The sequence below is a fragment of the Jaculus jaculus genome, chromosome 12, assembly GCF_020740685.1.
Source record: "Jaculus jaculus isolate mJacJac1 chromosome 12, mJacJac1.mat.Y.cur, whole genome shotgun sequence".
NCBI lineage: Eukaryota > Metazoa > Chordata > Mammalia > Rodentia > Dipodidae > Jaculus > Jaculus jaculus.
Window position 1 is genome coordinate 40,833,321 of NC_059113.1, and position 16,855 is coordinate 40,850,175.

At 45.5% G+C, this 16,855-nt stretch overlaps 1 protein-coding gene across 1 annotated transcript in view; it reads left to right on the forward strand.

The window, feature by feature from the left end:
• Positions 1-1,169: 1,169 nt before the first annotated feature.
• The window catches only part of Pik3r6 (phosphoinositide-3-kinase regulatory subunit 6), a 68,333-nt gene continuing 52,647 nt past the window's right edge, over positions 1,170-16,855 (forward strand). The window contains exons 1-2 of the mRNA XM_045131925.1: positions 1,170-1,308; positions 13,238-13,337. Coding sequence (XP_044987860.1) covers positions 13,325-13,337 — 13 coding nt within the window. The 5' untranslated portion in view covers positions 1,170-1,308; positions 13,238-13,324. The remainder of the gene's footprint in view (positions 1,309-13,237; positions 13,338-16,855) is intronic.

The following is a 16,855-nucleotide window of genomic DNA, read 5'->3' on the forward strand; positions in this document are numbered from 1 at the left end:
AAGAAAAAGGAGAGAGAGAGATTGATGAACTAGAAGATGTGTCATCTTGGAGTTGCCCATCCCTCAGCACCTCCACCGTCCTTCCCCAGCACTAATGATTGACAACTCGGGTCCTCATCTCCTTCCTAATTCCCCTGCTTTTCCTCTTGTCTCTGCTTTCATCTTCTGTTCTTCCCTGATAAATGAAAGGCAGCCCACTAAAAGGGTTGAGAAGAGAATGCCACAGCCAACAAAACAAACAAACAAAAAACTGTGACACTTCATAGAGGAGCTAGAGTAACTGACAGGGTGATGGTTAAGGAGCGAGCAGACCAACAAGGGTCTCACAGGCCGTACTGAGGAGCTTGCCCAATCTCTTGAAAGTAATAGAGCCATTGAAGGTTGTATCAGGAGCATACTGAGACCAGACTTGCATTTTACTATCAAAATGAGACCTTTGGCTGTGGAATGGACATGAAATTAGAGGGAAACCTCAGGCTGTCACACTGTTTCAGGAGAAAGGCCATGGTGGCCTCATGAGGCAGTGACAGCTGACAGGTGGGAGCAATTCATGAGATGTTGAGAGGACTTGGTACTATTTAGAGCCAACAGGTGGGGAGAAGAATTTCTGTTCTAAGATGAGAAATGTAAGTTTGGGGTGAATTTTTTTTTATTTTGTTTGTTATTTTAGAGAGAGAGAGAGAATCCGTGGGCCAGTGCCTCAGCCACTTCAATGGAACTCCAGACGCTTGCGCCATCTAGTGGACATGTGCAACCTTGCACTTGCCTCACCTTTGTGTCTCTGGCTAACATGGGATCTGGAGAGTAGAACATGGGTCCTTAGGCTTCACAGGCAAGCACCTTAACTGCTAAACCATCTCTCCAGCCCTTTATTTATTTATCTTATTTTAAGTTTTGAAGTGTGTGTGTGTAGGTGGGAGAGGTTTGAAGGACATCTGGACAATGATGTCCAGGATCCCCATGGAGACACTGGCTCCTCTGGACAGAAGGTTGCACCAGGTCAGAATGAAGAACCTGCAGAGACAGTGGGTGACCACAACCACTTCAGAAAACAGCCTCAGCAGGATGTGTCTGGGAGGGGCTTGGAGGGCCTCGAGGAAGGAGAAGGGGAAGGAAGGGGAGGGACAAAGCTAGCCTGTGAGACACAAGGTTTTCCTCTGCAGATCTACTGACCGTAGTCAGGGATAAAGGCTCTCCTTGGCTTCTCAGGGGCATCTGGTCCCCCGAGGCTTTCGGCTTCCTGGGCAGGACCTTGGAAGTGCATTGGTTGGAGGATCTGGGGAGCCAGACAGCCACAGCTGAGCCAAGGTAGGTGCTACCTGGGGCCGAGTCTCTGGGGAGGGAGTCCAGAGAGACAGAGCTGAGCCCAGAGACAGAGGACTGGAGAGGAGGGTAGGAGGAGGGAAACCCCTGAGGGCCTTGGCATACCCAACTCTTGAGCAACCCAGATCCCAAAAGGCTTATCCTGATGCAGCAGCTACTAAGACCCTCTGCCTGGCTGTGACTATTCATGTCGTGTTCAGACTAGGAAGGACTCAGTACCTAAAAAGAGATCTCCTTTTCTGTGCCTCAAACCCTGTGACTTCCAGAGACAATAGGGCTAACTACGCATGCCCACTGCTATAGAGTACTATCCTTGTCATATTTAATTCTCCTAGCAACCAAGGATGGCTGGATACGTGTTTTAATGCAGAAACTGAGGCTGAGGGGGTGAAGCAACTTCTGAAAGATGGCACGGTGGGTGGGTGAGCAGAGGGACTCTCTCAGAGCTTCCTTCAAGTGAGTCACTTGGGTTTGGGTCTCTGTCTATGCCTCCTTTAGGACATCATCCAACTGAGCTGGCCAATAGTGTGCATGTATGCATGCACATGAATAGAATATTTTCTGTGTGTGCAGCCAGCACTGACATCGGACTAAAACCACCTGTCCTTCAGGAGCTGAACACGTGCCCCAGGGTTTGTGGCAGGGTCTTAAGTGCCTGCCAGAGACAGTAAAAGGCACTAGGTCCCTAGGGAGACGAGGCTGAGGGGGGGAGTGAGGGTGACATCGGGTGCAGGACTTGGGACAGTGGGCCTGGATCTTGTTCAGGAAGAGAGCAGGCCTGGGGTACAGAGGGGCATGTCGGCTGAAGGCACGAAGTGTGCCCAGGGCAGAGATGGGAAAGTGAATACAGGAGCCAGGATCAGATAGCTGGGGGCTGCGTGTGTTGGCTGAAGCGGAGCTTGCGGAGGACTGATGTGCGTGAGGCTGTCCCTGTTTATTTATTGAGCTTTGGGCAGTTTTCGAATACCAGCTGTTTTTAGTCCTCATGACAATCCTACAAGGTAGGTGTAACTAAGTGGTGTAACTGAGGCACAGAGGTTTAAAACCATCTACACCAATGGCCCCAGTGACAGAATAGCTTGATCCCCAGACTATGGCTGTACCACACATAGGCCACTCATGGGCTGATGCAGGCCCTCATGCTGGTGTGCTTAGGGTTCATAAAAGCCAGGCCCTCAGTATCCAGGCCCCTCAGATTCTACCTAGTCTCCCTGGCCCTGGGAACAATGCTGTCAGCTCACTGCTTTTTCCCATTCAGGTGTTTCCTTCCAGCCAGGGACAGGCACATTTAAGAAACAGACCTACCTACTACCTTCCACAGGACCAGCAGAAAGTCCAATCTTTAAAACCTTGTAAAGGAAATCATTTAAAAATCGGGCTGAAGGCTAAGCGGGGAGTTCATAGAACTCAGAGTTGTGCCTCTCACTCTAATCACATCCACTAATCACATACTCTGGATCAGGACACAGAGAGACAGAGAGAGCAGGTCCTGAAACTCCCTCTTTACTCTCACTTGGATCTATAGATGGGTGGGTTCTTCTGGGCAAACAGCTTACTTCTAGGAGCGAACAATGCAATTGGGATCTAGTGGAGGGCAGGGCCTGTCAGACCTGCCTCTTCAAGAATTGCACTGATTCCAGCACCGCCTCTTCCAAATCCTCTTTTTGCAGGTCTTCCTTCAACTAGGCTGAGGACACAAGGGCTCCAGGGCTCCCATTAGTAGCAGTAGCTTTTTTTTTCCTTCTTAACATGTGTGTGTGGTGTGTGTGTATGTATGTATGTATTTGGCACATATGTGAATGCATGTAGGTATGGAGGCCAGAGATTGATGTACAGTGTTTCCTCAATTGCTCTTTGCCTTATTATTTGAGACAGAGTCTCTCATTGAATCTAGAACTTATCAATTTGGCTTAAGTTAGCTAACCAGTAAGCCCCACAGATTCTGTCTCTGCCTTCCCAGTGCTGACATTACAGGGGTTCATCACCAATGGGTCTGGCATTTCCATGGGAGAGCTGAAGTCAGGTCATCATGCTTACTTACATGGCAAACATTTTAACAAATGAGTCATTTCCCCAGCCCACCATTAACTTCTTCCCATTATTCTATGAGGGGGGTCCTTGGGCCTATTCTGCCCTCAAGGCAGTGTTCAGCTGGGGATGCACCTGCCCCAAGGGCTCTTTGTTGCTAGTGTTATGCATTTAAGGAAGAACACTCTCTGAGCCATATCCATCCTTCCTTCCTCCTTCCTTTCTTCCTTCCCTTCCTGCTTCATTCCTTCTTTCTATCCTTCCCTCCTTCCTTCTTTTATCCTTTTTTCCTCCTTTTTCTTTCCTTCCTTACTTCCATCCTTTCTTCATCCTTTGTCTCTGATCTCATCCTTTTGTTAAGAACCAAGGATCTCTTGGTCCTATTGTAAATACAAGTCAGCCTGCCCCTGTTTGGGATGCAGCAATAGGCTTGAGCTCCACAGGCAAAGACAGAGAATACTCAGCATGAGCATCCTGCTGCCCAAACACCATCGGGTCAGCATGGAAGCTGATCTAAGGGAACAGTGGACATCACAACTGAGGAACCCTGAGCTTGGAGACCCTGGGTTCTCACTGTGGGCCACAAGCAGCCCATCTAGACTTTGCCCTGAATGGAGACATTGTTAAGTTGGATAGCATATCTGTCGGTCTTGTGCCCTAGAGGGAAAAACTATATTGCAAGGCTGTCTGCTAAGAGAATAAATATCAAATATTTTCACTACAACAAATGTTAAGGCTGTGAGGGGTTAGAAATATTCATTTACTTGATTCCACCACTCCATACTGTACATAATATCATAGCCTCACTCTGCTGCAGACAACCAAAAAACAAACAGGTGTTGTGCAGTGCTCACACACACACCATCCATGTTGGTTAATAACTTATATGGGCACCATGGGCCAACTCTCCTGCCCAGCTCATAAGAGGCACTCTAATTAACTCTTTGATTCACAAACAACTTGAATTCCTAGATAGCTCATGGCTGGCCCATATGCCACTCTCAAGAGTCTGGCAGATAGCAGAAATGAGACACAGACAAGCTGGCAGTGCCAGTGTGGTGGCATTTTGCTGCCCAGGGCCTCTGTATTTGGGCATAGTGGGTGAGGGCTCTGAGACCTTGGAGAACACGAGGCCTTCAGCAGAGGCTGTTACATTTCAATGCCAACTGACTATTGGCATGCGGAGCTATGGGCCCGTGTTGTCAGATCTTTCTGCTCTCATTTAAAATAAGAGTTCATATGTAGTCAGGCGTGGTGGTGCACGCCTTTAATCCCAGAATTTGGGAGGCAGAGGTAGGAGGATCACATAAGTTTGAGGCCACCCTGAGACTACACAGTGAATTCCAGGTCAGCCTGGGCTACAGTGAGACACTACCTCAAAAAAGCAATATATATATATATATATATATATATATATATATATATATATATATATATGGTGTATGTATGTATGTATATATGTATATTTTTTCTTTCTTTATTTATTTGAGAAAGAGAGACAGAGAGAGAGAATGAGCACACCAGGGCCTCCAGCCACTGCAAACAAATTCCAGATGCATGTGCCACCTTGTGCGTCTGGTTTATGTGGGACCTGGGAGATCAAATCTGGGTCCTCAGGCTTCTCAGGCAAGGGCCTTAACCACTAAGCCATCTCTCCAGCCCTGAAATATGACTTTTCAGTGTTAGCCACAGATTGAGTATTCCAAAAATTGCAGGCTTCCTCTGGGAAAGGAAGTAATGGACCAGATGGGCGAGGATGCTTGCTTTGCAGCACAGAGCCAGATTCTGCCCACATGAGTGGATTTTAATGTGAAAAGTGAATGTTGACCACATACTAGGCAGAGTTTCATCTCTGGGGTTCTTCGATGTGAGTCTGTGAAATGAGAGGTCTTGTTAAGCACTGTAGAAATCAGAGTATTCCAGAAAAGCAGAGCCACTGGGATGTACACAAATGTATAGAGAGAATTATCTCACCAACTGGTGTGCTTGATTATAGAGGCTGAGAAGTGTCAACGACCTGCCAAAGGTTCAGCATAGCTCTTGGCGTAATTCTAGTCTGAGTCTAGAGGCTTGGAAACCAAGGGAGTCCAAGGTAGGAATTTCTATCCAGATCAGAAGGCTCAAAAGCTAGGGCACTGATCTCTGAGGACAGGAGAAGATGGATGTCCCTGCTCAAGCAGAGAGCCAGTTCACCCGACCCTGACTTCTTGCTCTGTCTGGGCAGCCAGAGGATTGGACGTTGTCCAGCCACATGAGTGAGGGTGGGTCTTCTGTACTGGGTCACTGAGTCAGTGCTGCTTGCTTCCAGAAATGCTGCTGGAGTTAGTTTAGACCTTGAATGTTCTCCAAAATCCTGTGTATCAAAGGTTTGGGCCACAGTGTGGTGCTTTTGGGAAGTGGCAGAACCTGTAAGAGATGGGGCCTGGTAGGAGAAAGTTAGGTCATAGAAGGTTTGACTTGAAGAGAATTGTGGGATCCCAGTTCCCTTCCTCTCACTTTCGCGTGGGTCTCTAAGTAGCTTAGGCTGACCTCAAACTTATGATCCTGAGTGTTGAAATTATAAGTGTGCACCACCACACCAGGCCCTTCCTCTTTCTCTGTTGCTTTCTGGTTGTGAAGTTAGTGCTTTGGCTCCAGCTATCATATGCTGTCTTATCACAGGACCAAAGCAACAGGGTAATTAATCATGGCCTGAAAGCTCCAGCACTGTAAGACAAACTTTTCCTCTTTGTAAATTAATTAGTTCTGGTTTTTTTTAATAGTAACAGAAGGTGGAATAATACCTATCCTCACAGATATACCAAAAGATAGACTTTTACCATTCATCCAGGCACCTCTTAGGCCAATTAAGTTGAGAAAGGACCCTCAAGCACCCAAAATATGTCCAGGAACTAGAAAGAAAGCCAGAGGGCCCCTTGCCCCACCCAAGTAGATGTTGTAAGTTCAAGAATGGAAATGTCATGCTCTGCACAGATCTGAGCCTTCAGAAAAGTTGCCCTTGGGTGAAAGAGCAAAGATCCCTAAAGGCTGGGCACCCAGCACAGAGGGCACTGTGCTTGAGTAAGAAAGGCACCCTTTGGAGTGGTCAGACAACAGTAACCATGTCATTGGATGGATGAACTAAAAACCTCACCTTCTCTGCTGGGTAAATAACCAAAAGGCCAGGGGAGCCCTGGGCTGGACAGGAGCCATTCACTCCCGGTGTGCGTGGCACAGTTGACGCTGCTAGCCGAGCAATCACGCAGGAGCAGTCAGAGAATGTAGGAGTAGAGGCTGCTGCCTTCCCTAACAGCTCCCACACTGTCCGCTGTTTGTGGCATGTGACACAAAGTTCAATCAGCTCGTATAGAGATTCTCTGAAGAACCACACAGAGGCAGGGCCTGGTATTAGGAACATGAACTTTACTTCCTAAGACATGTATGCCATTCCCGTGGACAATAAGCAAGACACTGATGTGCTTTGAGAATACACAGGGCTTGGTGTGCTTCCGTTTCCTGAGGACTGTCCCCACACTGCTGTGGTCCTCAACTCCAAGGACAGGAAGAAGATCACAGAATTCCATGGTGGGAGAGAAAGGGGGCGACACAGATTATCCCAGGGCTGCCATGCATATGTCTAAATGCTGGATAATGTTAAGGAATGAGCTGTCAGATGGACATATGGATGAATGAACAAAGATGATTTTCTGACAAGGATAATTAAAGCTTTTTAGATTGAAAATTGGTTCAGATTTCTTTTCCTTCAAGTTCACTTAACATGTTCATTATCAGATGATCCCAATGGGGCCAAAGTTTCTCTGTGTGTTCATGTTATGTTACTAGGGCAGAGGGGACTCTGCGAGGTTTGGAAGGGAGGGGTAAGGGGTATAGAAGGCAAAGGAGGTGACCACGACCTGCTGAGATCTCTCTCGTGTTCTCATTCATTGACCGTGAGACCTGCGACAGGTTTCTCCATCTTCATTCACTTGTTAAATGTGTAAAAGTTATATTTATTGTCTGCTGGGCATCAATGCCACCCAGGTGCTGGATGTGCTGTAAGAAACAAGACACCCAGGGACTCGGTATTGGTGTGGCTCAAATTCTAATCCTTAGCTAATAAGACATGGGACACAGCAACATTCCCAATACTGATCACCACTGTGACTACAATCAATGTGTGTGAGACCATGACTCCATATGTGGTTAGGAAAGGCCTCTCTTAGGAGGTGATATTTAAAATGAACCCTGACTATTGAGAAGGAGTCAGCTATAGGGAAGATGGTGTGGATGTGGATGGTGTGTGTGGGGGGGAGTGTTCCGGGCAGGGGTAGGGAGGCGTGTAAAGGCCTGAGTCAGGACTGCGCTTGGCCAAGTTGCAGCAGGCGGATGGAGAGAGCTTGGCGAAGTGAGTGGGTGAGCAAGGGGAGAGGAGCAGTGCGCTGGGCAGCTTGCAGGGAGGAAGAAGAAGGCTGTAAAATTTGCTGGAAAATCGAAGAGAAGGCACTGAGGAGGGATGGAATGGAAGCTGGGAGATCTGTAAGAGAAATGCCACAATCCAAGCCAGAGCTGATGAAGGTTAGGGCTAGACCCACGTGGCGGTGGGTTGGAATAAGGGACGGTCATTCTCCATACATGTAGTGGAGGCCAAGAAACCTGGCTTCCTGCTTCCCACCTAGGAAGCTTCTCTTGCCCTCTCCCACCACTGAATGTGGGGTCAGGGCCCAGCTGCCCAGCTACCTATGCCCCCTGGGCAGTGGCTCCAGTCATCTACGCTGCCATCTTCACTCCTGCCCTCAGCCTGGCACTGCCTCAGGCCTTTTGTTGCTGGTTGAGTTTTTTTTTTTTTTTGTTTTGTTTTTGTTTTTTTTTTATTTGAAAGAGAGAGAAAGAAAGACTTAGACAGAGAGAGAACGGGCACACCAGGGCCTCCTGCCACTGCAAATGAACTTCAGATGCATGTGCCACTTTCTGTATGTGGCTTTATATGTGTACTAGGGAATCAAACTCAGGCTGTCACGAGGACTTATCAACTGAGTTACAGCACCAGCCTTCACTGATATTTTTATTGGAATTATTTTCATGTATAAATCAGTTTTGGAAGCACTGATAGCTATTCTGGATCATCTAAACATATGTCAATGTTAATAAATGAAGATATAATTGATGTTGCTAGCTCAGCTTGTTGTGGACCTCTGCTTATGCCACTCACTAGTTCTAGGAGATTTTGGTGTTTTTTTTTTTTTTTTGTTATTATTTTTATTTATTTATTTGAGAGTGACAGACAGAGAGAGAAAGAGGCAGATAGAGAGAGAGGGAGAATGGGCGCACCAGGGCCTCCAGCCACTGCAGACAAACTCCAGATGCGTGCGCCCCCTTGTGCACCTGGCTAACATGGGTCCTGGGGAATTGAGCCTCGAATCAGGGTCCTTAGGCTTCACAGGCAAGCGCTTAACCACTAAGCCATCTCTCCAGCCCAGATTTTTGTTTTTATATAAACTCATTTTGTTCATTCTAGGACTTTCTATACTTGTAAATAGGAATCCTGCTGTCTGTATATAGGATCCTATTATTCACAGATAGTTTTATTTTTTGCTTTACAATATATTCTTTCACATCCTCTTATTACACCAGTGAAAATTTCCTATAGCACATTGAATAGCAACAGTGACAATGGACAGACGTCTTTGCAGTTTCTAATTTTTTTGTTTGTTTGTTTTTCAAGGTAGGGTCTCTCTCTGGCCCAGGCTGACCTGGAATTCACTATGGAGTCTCAGGGTGGCCTTGAACTCACAGTAATCCTCTTACTTCTACCTCCCGAGTGCTGGGATTAAAGGTGTGTGCCGGGCTGGAGAGATGGCTTAGCGGTTAAGCGCTTGCCTGTGAAGCCAAAGGACCCCGGTTTGAGGCTCAGTTCCCCAGGTCCCACGTTAGCCAGATGCACAAGGGGGCGCGCACGTCTGGAGTTCGTTTGCAGAGGCTGGAAGCCCTGGCACGCCCATTCTCTCTCTTTCCCTCTATCTGTCTTTCTCTCTGTGTCTGTCGCTCTCAAATAAATAAATAAATAAATAAATGAACAACAACAACAAAAATATTTAAAGGTGTGCGCCACCACACCCAGCAAGTTTCTAATTTTTGAGGGGAAAGACTTTCATCATTAAGTATGTTAGCTGTAGCATTTTTTGACAGATGTCCTTTATGAGATTAACAAAGCTCCCCCGTGTTCCTAATTTTCCTTAAGTTGATGACTGCGGAAGTTGTCGAATGCTTTTGCTGCACCAGTTGATACGACCCTGTGTTGTTATCTTTCCAGGCTTCACTGTGGTAGATCACACTGGATGACTTTCAGCGCACTAGCTGGTGCGTCCCTGGGAGGAGCCCATCTGGTCATTATACAGTACTTTTTACATATTGCTGGACTGGATTTGTTAATACCTTGTTGGGTTTTTTGTTTTGTTTTGTTTTGTTTTTTTCAAGGTAGAGTCTCACTCTAGCTCAGGCTGACCTGGAATTCACTATGTAGTCTCAGGGTGGCCTCGAACTCATGGCGATCCTCCTACCTCTGCCTCCTGAGTGCTGGGATTAAAGGCATGAGCCACCACTCCTGGCTGGATTTTTTTTCTCATATATGTTCATAAGAGGTAACACTCTGGTTTTTCTTTCTTTCCTCCCTGTTTTGCACATGTGTGCTATGCGTGTGCATATGTGTAGGCATGTTCACATGTATGTGCATAAGTGGAGAGGTCAGAGGTCAATCAAGTGTCTTCCTTGACCATTGTCCATTTTATTTATCAAAGCAGGGCCTCTCGGGACTCAGTGATTCAGCTAGTCTAGCCAAGCCAGCTTTCCCTGGGGAATGCCCTGAGCACTGGTATTACAGGCTGGTTACCACACCCACTTGGCTTTTATGTGGGTCCTGAAGAGCAAATTTGGTTCTCATGCTTGCATGGCAAGAACTTTGTCCAGAGTCATTTCTTTAGCCCTTCCTTCCTTTCTTTTTAAAATATTTTTTATTTTTTAAATTTTATTTATTAAAGAGAGAGAGAGAGAGAGAATGGACACACCAGGGCCTCTAGCCACTGCAAATGAACTCCAAATGCATGCATTACCTTGTGCATTCTGGGGAATTGAACCTGGGTCCTTAGGTTTAGGGTCTCATTCTAGCCCAGGTTGACCTGGAATTTACTTTGTATGCTTAGCGTGGCCTCAAACAGTGATCCTCCTATGTCTGCCTCCCAAGTGCTTGGGTTAAAGGTGGGTGCCACCACACCAGTCCTTTTTCATGGAGTTAAAAAAAAATTATTTGGAGGGGAGAGGGGCAGGAAAAGAGAATGGGCACGCCAGGGCCTCCAGCCACTGCAAATGAACTCCAGACACATGTGTCACCTTGTGCATCTGGCTTATATGAGTACTGGGGAATTGAACCTGGATCCTTTTTTACACAGGCAAGTGCCTTAACTGCTAAGCCATCTCTCCTGCCCTCTTTTTTTTTTAATTTTTAAAAATATTTTATTTATTTACTTGAGAGAGAGAGAGAGGCAGAGCGATAGCTACGCGGGGGTGGGGAGGGGAGAGCATGAACATTCCAGGGCCTCCAGCCACTGCAAACAAACTCTCTATGCATGTGCTTCCTTGTGCATCTGGCTTATGTGGGCACTGAGGAATCAAACCTGGGTCCTTTGGCTTTGCAGGCAAGTGCCTTAATTACTAAGCCACCTCTCCAGCCCTTCCATGGATTTTTTAAAGATAATTTCTTGTTCATTTTTATTTATTTATTTAAAAGTGACAGAGAGAGAGAGAGAGAGAGAGAGAGAAAGGCAGATATTAACAGAGAGAGAATGGGTGTGCCAGGGCTTCCAGCCACTGCAAACGAACTCCAGACGCGTGCGCCCCCTTGTGCACCTGGCTAACGTGGGTCCTGGGGAATCGAGCCTCAAACCGGGGTCCTTAGGCTTCACAGGCAAGTGCTTAACCACTAAGCAATCTCTCCAGCCCCTTTCATGGATTTTTAAGCCATGTTGTTAGATGCGTAATTGTTTAGAGTTGTTATTTCTTTCTCATGAACTGACTCTCTTATTACTAAGTAATGTCCCTCTTTGTCCTTTATAATTTTCCTTCCTCTGAAACTTAGTCTTTTATTAATATAGACACCTTAACTTTCCTTTGCGATCTTATGATGTATCCTTTCTTTTCCTTTTGTTTACAGCTGATTGTACACAGCATAGAATTAGCTTCACTTACCTTTACATTACCCAAGCTGTGCGTAGTGGCATACAACTATGATCTCAGCCCTTGGGAGACAGAGGCTGAAGCTGAACATCACAAGTTCAAAGCCAGCCTGGTCTACTTAGCTAGTTTCAGACAAATCAAAGCTACATATCAAGACCCCATCTCAAAACAAGCAAATCAACAAAATACCCAGAAACCTTTATATTACCCATTTCACACACTTTTCTTGATTTGTTTAGACTACTGGCATCTAATGATGTGCTACTCATTGCTAAACCCAAAGCCTGCCACTGTAGTACTTCTCATCCTGTTTGTTGTTTTTGTTCCTCCAAGAGAGGGAATGCGCAGTAAAGATTCTTTCAAACCCTTGGCAACAGTCCGTCCAGTTAGAGAGGATCTTTCCTCTTCCTCACACTCTTTGGCACTTGTCCAGCCATCACCTCCCTGACTGTGGCTACTATGAGTGTCCAAAGATACAGCCAAAAGGCGAAAGAAAAACCATCTCCCCAGGTTTGTGTGTGTGTGTGTGTGTGTGTGTGTTCCTGTGTGTGAGTGCAGGCAGGCACATGCCATGGCAAGTGTGTAGAGGTCAGAGGACAACACCAAGTGTCTCCTTGCCTTCTACCTTGTTTGAGGCAGGGTCTCTCATTGTTCGCTGCTACATTAGCCAGACTAGCTGGCCCATAAGCTTTCTTCTGTCTCTGTTTTCCATCTTACCATAGAAGTGCTGGGATTATAGATGCCAGCTACAGCATCAGATTTTATGTGGGTTCTTGGGACCTAAGCTCAGGTACTCACTTGAATGGTAAAGTGTTTCATCCACTAAGCCATTTCTCCAGCTCTCCAATCTTTAAATGATCTGTTCCTGCAGCTCAGATTAGAATGAGGGCTCTTCCTTTCATTTCTTTTATTTTATTTACTTTAGAGAGAGAGAAAATTGATGTGCCAGGGCCTCAGCCATTTGGTGTAATCAAACACCAGAGGCTTGCGCCACCTAGTGGGCACGTGCAAACTTGCACTTGCCTCACCTTTATGCATCTGGTTTATGTGGGATCTGGAGAGTTGAACATGGGTCCTTAGGCTTCACAGTCAAGCACCTTAATAGTTAAGCCATCTCTCAAGCACACCCCCTTTTTTTTTGAAATCCCTTTCATTTCTTTCTGCATGCTTTCAGTGTGCATTTCTGAGTTCTAGGCTGGCTTTGTGTCCAGGCTGGTATGTAACAATGAGAATGGTATTATTTAAGTAGACTTGGTCCTCAATAGCCTCAGGGCTTGTTTCCCTTCCACACATGCTCCATGGTTATGTTACATGGTACGGTAACTTACAATCCTACAATCTAAGCACATCCTCCTGTATATTATAAACCCTAACACAACATGAGTGCTAGGTGAATAGCTGCTATACTGTATTGTTTAAAGAGTAACAAGAAAAAAAAAAGTGTATGTCAGTTCAGAGGCAAGGAGATATATATATATATATATATATATTTTAGTATTTTCTATTTATACCTGGTTCAATCTACAGATGTAGAACCCACAGATATGGAGGGCTGATTTGACTGTTTCTTAAGAAAATTTAGACTTCCCTCCAGTGTACTCCAAGCCTCAGTCTCATGCCCCGAATGCACTTTCTGACCCTGCCCTGCACTCACACTAACAAAGTGCCTCTTATTTTGCAGAACCACCTCAGTGCAAAAAAACCACCACTCTGCTTTCCATTTTGCTGCCTGAGACAAACCACATCCTCCCCACCCCTGACAGGCTCCATGGAGAGCTCAGGTCAGTGTAAGCTGATGGGCTGGGTTAAGTGGCCTGGACACTTGATGGGGAAGGCCCTGCTCTGGTGAACACCGGTATCTAGCTAGGTTGACCCTGAGTGTGAAGATATGTTGAGGGATGGATACCCACATATCATGTAAGGCCTCAACTGCTTGCAGGTTGCTGAACTGGACAATGTGAATAATGACAAGAGTGACCAAGGTATATTACCAGATTCTTATAACTGAACCAGAAGCTGCAATGCTTCAAGAGTATCAAGGAGTGAGAAAAACACCCAACAAATACTGCCTCATCCAGTCTCCATAACAACCCCATTAGCTAGATAGCATTATTACTGTCAGTTGACAGGAGGTGAAACTGAGGCATGATAAAGATGGACATTTCTAGGAAGGCCATTCTACTTTCCTAAGTCTATCAATTTAAATGCTATACTCACTCAAAAGCACCCTAGTAGAAACACCTCAAATAATATCTAATCAAACAACTAGACACCCTGTGGTCCAGTTGAGTTGAATAGAAATAACCATCACATTGGTTATAGGGTAACTTCAAGAAGATAAAGATGGGTCTGCTTGAAAAAAAAAAAATTCTTGTGAAATTTTATTCACGTCAGGACTGCTCCAAGAGTCTGGATACTGCGGTCTGCTACAGGGGAACAAAGATTAGATCTTTGCAAAACAAACAAAAACAAAAATCAACTTTCTTCACCTCCTTGTGGTTTTTGTTGTTGTTTGTTTGTTTGTTTTTCGAGATAGGGTCTCACTCTAGCCAAGGCTGACCTGGATTTTACTATGTCGTCTCAGGCTGGTCTTGAACTCATGGCAATCCTCCTATGTCTGCCTCCCAAGTGCTGGGATTAAAGGCATGTGCCACCCCGCCCAGCTTAATTTGTATTCTTTTGACTCTCTTCCCACCACCAGAATAGCCACAGCATTCCAGGGAAGAGTATCTTGACACTGTGATCTCCTCCATAATTCAGATGCCTGTCCTCTGACCTCCAGGCATCTTGCCACTTGACTCTAACAGATCAGTTATCCAGAACTTTAAGCTGGTCCCCTAAAATGGTATCCTCTCTCTAGCTACCCATCAGAAGCTCCTGGGGAGCTATAAAACAACTAAGTGACATGGCCTAACCTTCAGAGACCTAATTTAATTGTAGGGGAGGGGTGAAAGCTCTACAGGTGACTGTAATGTGCAGCCAAGGTTGGGAACTAGGGGGAAAAGGCGGAATTACTCTTGGAGAGGAGTGTAGGGGAAGGATTTTCTGTCTAGAATCACAGAGGGAAAGTGAGTGGGATTGCAAAGGACAGATGTGTATAGCCTAACACTGAGAAGCAGACCTGGACTATGAGAGTCGCGCCATGGGTGAAATCTTGTTGGCCTTTCTTCTTTTTCTTCCCCATTATTTCTTTTGCTGTAGTAACACTAAGAACCCCTTTTCAGGCAGTCTTACCAGGAGTGTTCATCTCTGCATTTCAAGCCCTAGGTGCACTTAGACTGACATAGACACAAGGTCTATTGGATACAGCTTCTCTCTGTTTTCCTAGTAGGCAAATGATTCCATGAAGACTGGAACTTTCTTTTTTACAATTGAGTTTTTGGTTAGTACACAAAGAAATAGGTTTTATTACAATATCTTTATACATTTACCATTATTCTTTATTCTAATTTTCCCTACATTACTCTCCCTTCTCTACTCTTAAAGCCAAACATTTTTTTTTTAATCTTTCTATTGGTTTTCATTGTCAAAGAGAAAGAGAGTAAAAGAGAGAGAGGGAGAATTGGCATACCAGGACCTCCAGCTTCGGAAATTAAACTCCAGACACATATGCCATCTTGTGCACATGCGTGATCTTGTGTGCGTGCATCATCTTGTGCATGTGGCTTATGTGGGACCTGGAGAGTCAAACATGAGTCCTTATGCTTCACAGGCAAGCGTCTTAACTGCTAGACCATCACTCCAGCCCTCCCCTCTGCACTCTTGCTGGTCCCTTTTTATCCCTGAGTCCTCTCCTTCCACATTCATATCACATATGTTCCATTACCTCCTCCCCTCCCTTCAGATATTTTCCTTCCTGTCTATAGACTCCTTTCTACTTTCATGTCCTACACACACACACACACACACACACACACACACACACACACACACACGTCTATCTAGATTCCACATATGTTCCCCCTTTACACTGTTGGAACAAAACAACACATCTCCTCCTACAAGGTTCCACCTCCCAAATTGCCATCAACTGGGGACCAAGCATTCAAAACACATGAGTCTATGGGGAACAACTGACTCAAACTACCACAGCATATGACGGAAAACATGCAATAATAGTCTTCTCAAGTCTGGCTTATTTTGGAGACTACAAATTTCAGAGAAAAAAAAAGCATTTCACATAGCAAGGTCTGCTTCCAACAGTTCTGTGGCCTTCAGTAAATCAACTGTCTCTTTAAGATCCAAAAGGACGCTCTAGAGTCCCTTTAGGGGAGGCCTCTGGCAGTTGGAAATGCAATATGAGACAAGACCTGGAATCTAGAAAATGGAATAGTATTCATCCTGCAAGACTCTTGTCAGAATCATATGAGCTAAACATTGAAAAAACTTTGGGTGTCCATGAGTCAGTAAAGGAATGCCAGCTGTTATGACAAATGAACCCAAATATTACAGGAATAACCAACATACTCTCATTTCACACATCACAGTCCATTCTGGGCTCCAAGTTATTTGGGATCTTGTGGCATCATCTTCTCATGGATCCTCCATGGTCACTGCTGAATGGGGTCCATATGGAGGACAGTGAAGAGAATTTTGTTGCCTGCAAGTAACATACTTCACTTTCACCACATCCTGTTGCCCAGAACTGATTTCATGGCTTTTCTCTAACAGTGGGGAAGTCTGGGAAATGCAGTCTTCCTCCACCTCAGTTTGATGAACATATGGTATTGTCTTGTCACGCCCATGGAATATTCTCTTTTAAGTGCTATATAAATGTTCTTATTATTACCAAAAAATAGCATCCTACATTTCTAAGATCAGTATAAATTCCAAAGTCATCTTCTCAGGATGCATTCCTCCTTCTTGAGGGCTTGTGAGAAGCCCAGGGCTGAGGATGTGTGGTGACTGGAAAAATGCTGGGACATTTATCCGTTGGCTAGGGTTTTAAGAATGGGCTGCTCAAGCTTTCATGGGCCGGAGTGATATGGGAGCTCCTTTGTGGGGACATTTTTGTGCTCTGGCAGAGGTTTTTCAGGAGACCTAATTCTGTGGGCACAAGGCAAAGGCCTCAGTTCCTGCTTAGGTACCCTTACCTGATCTTTATCACCTCCACTAAGTTTTGTCTCATTCCCTATGCTCCCATAATGCTTGTTGTCTCATGGTCTTGAGATGTCCAGCCTCTCACCCTTTAACTAAAAGCGACACTTTTTACCCCACCCCTTCTGGGCAAGTCAGCTTGATGGAATCAGCCAACTGTGGCAGGGGCATTTCCAAGGACTAGGCAGAAGATGTAGGTGGT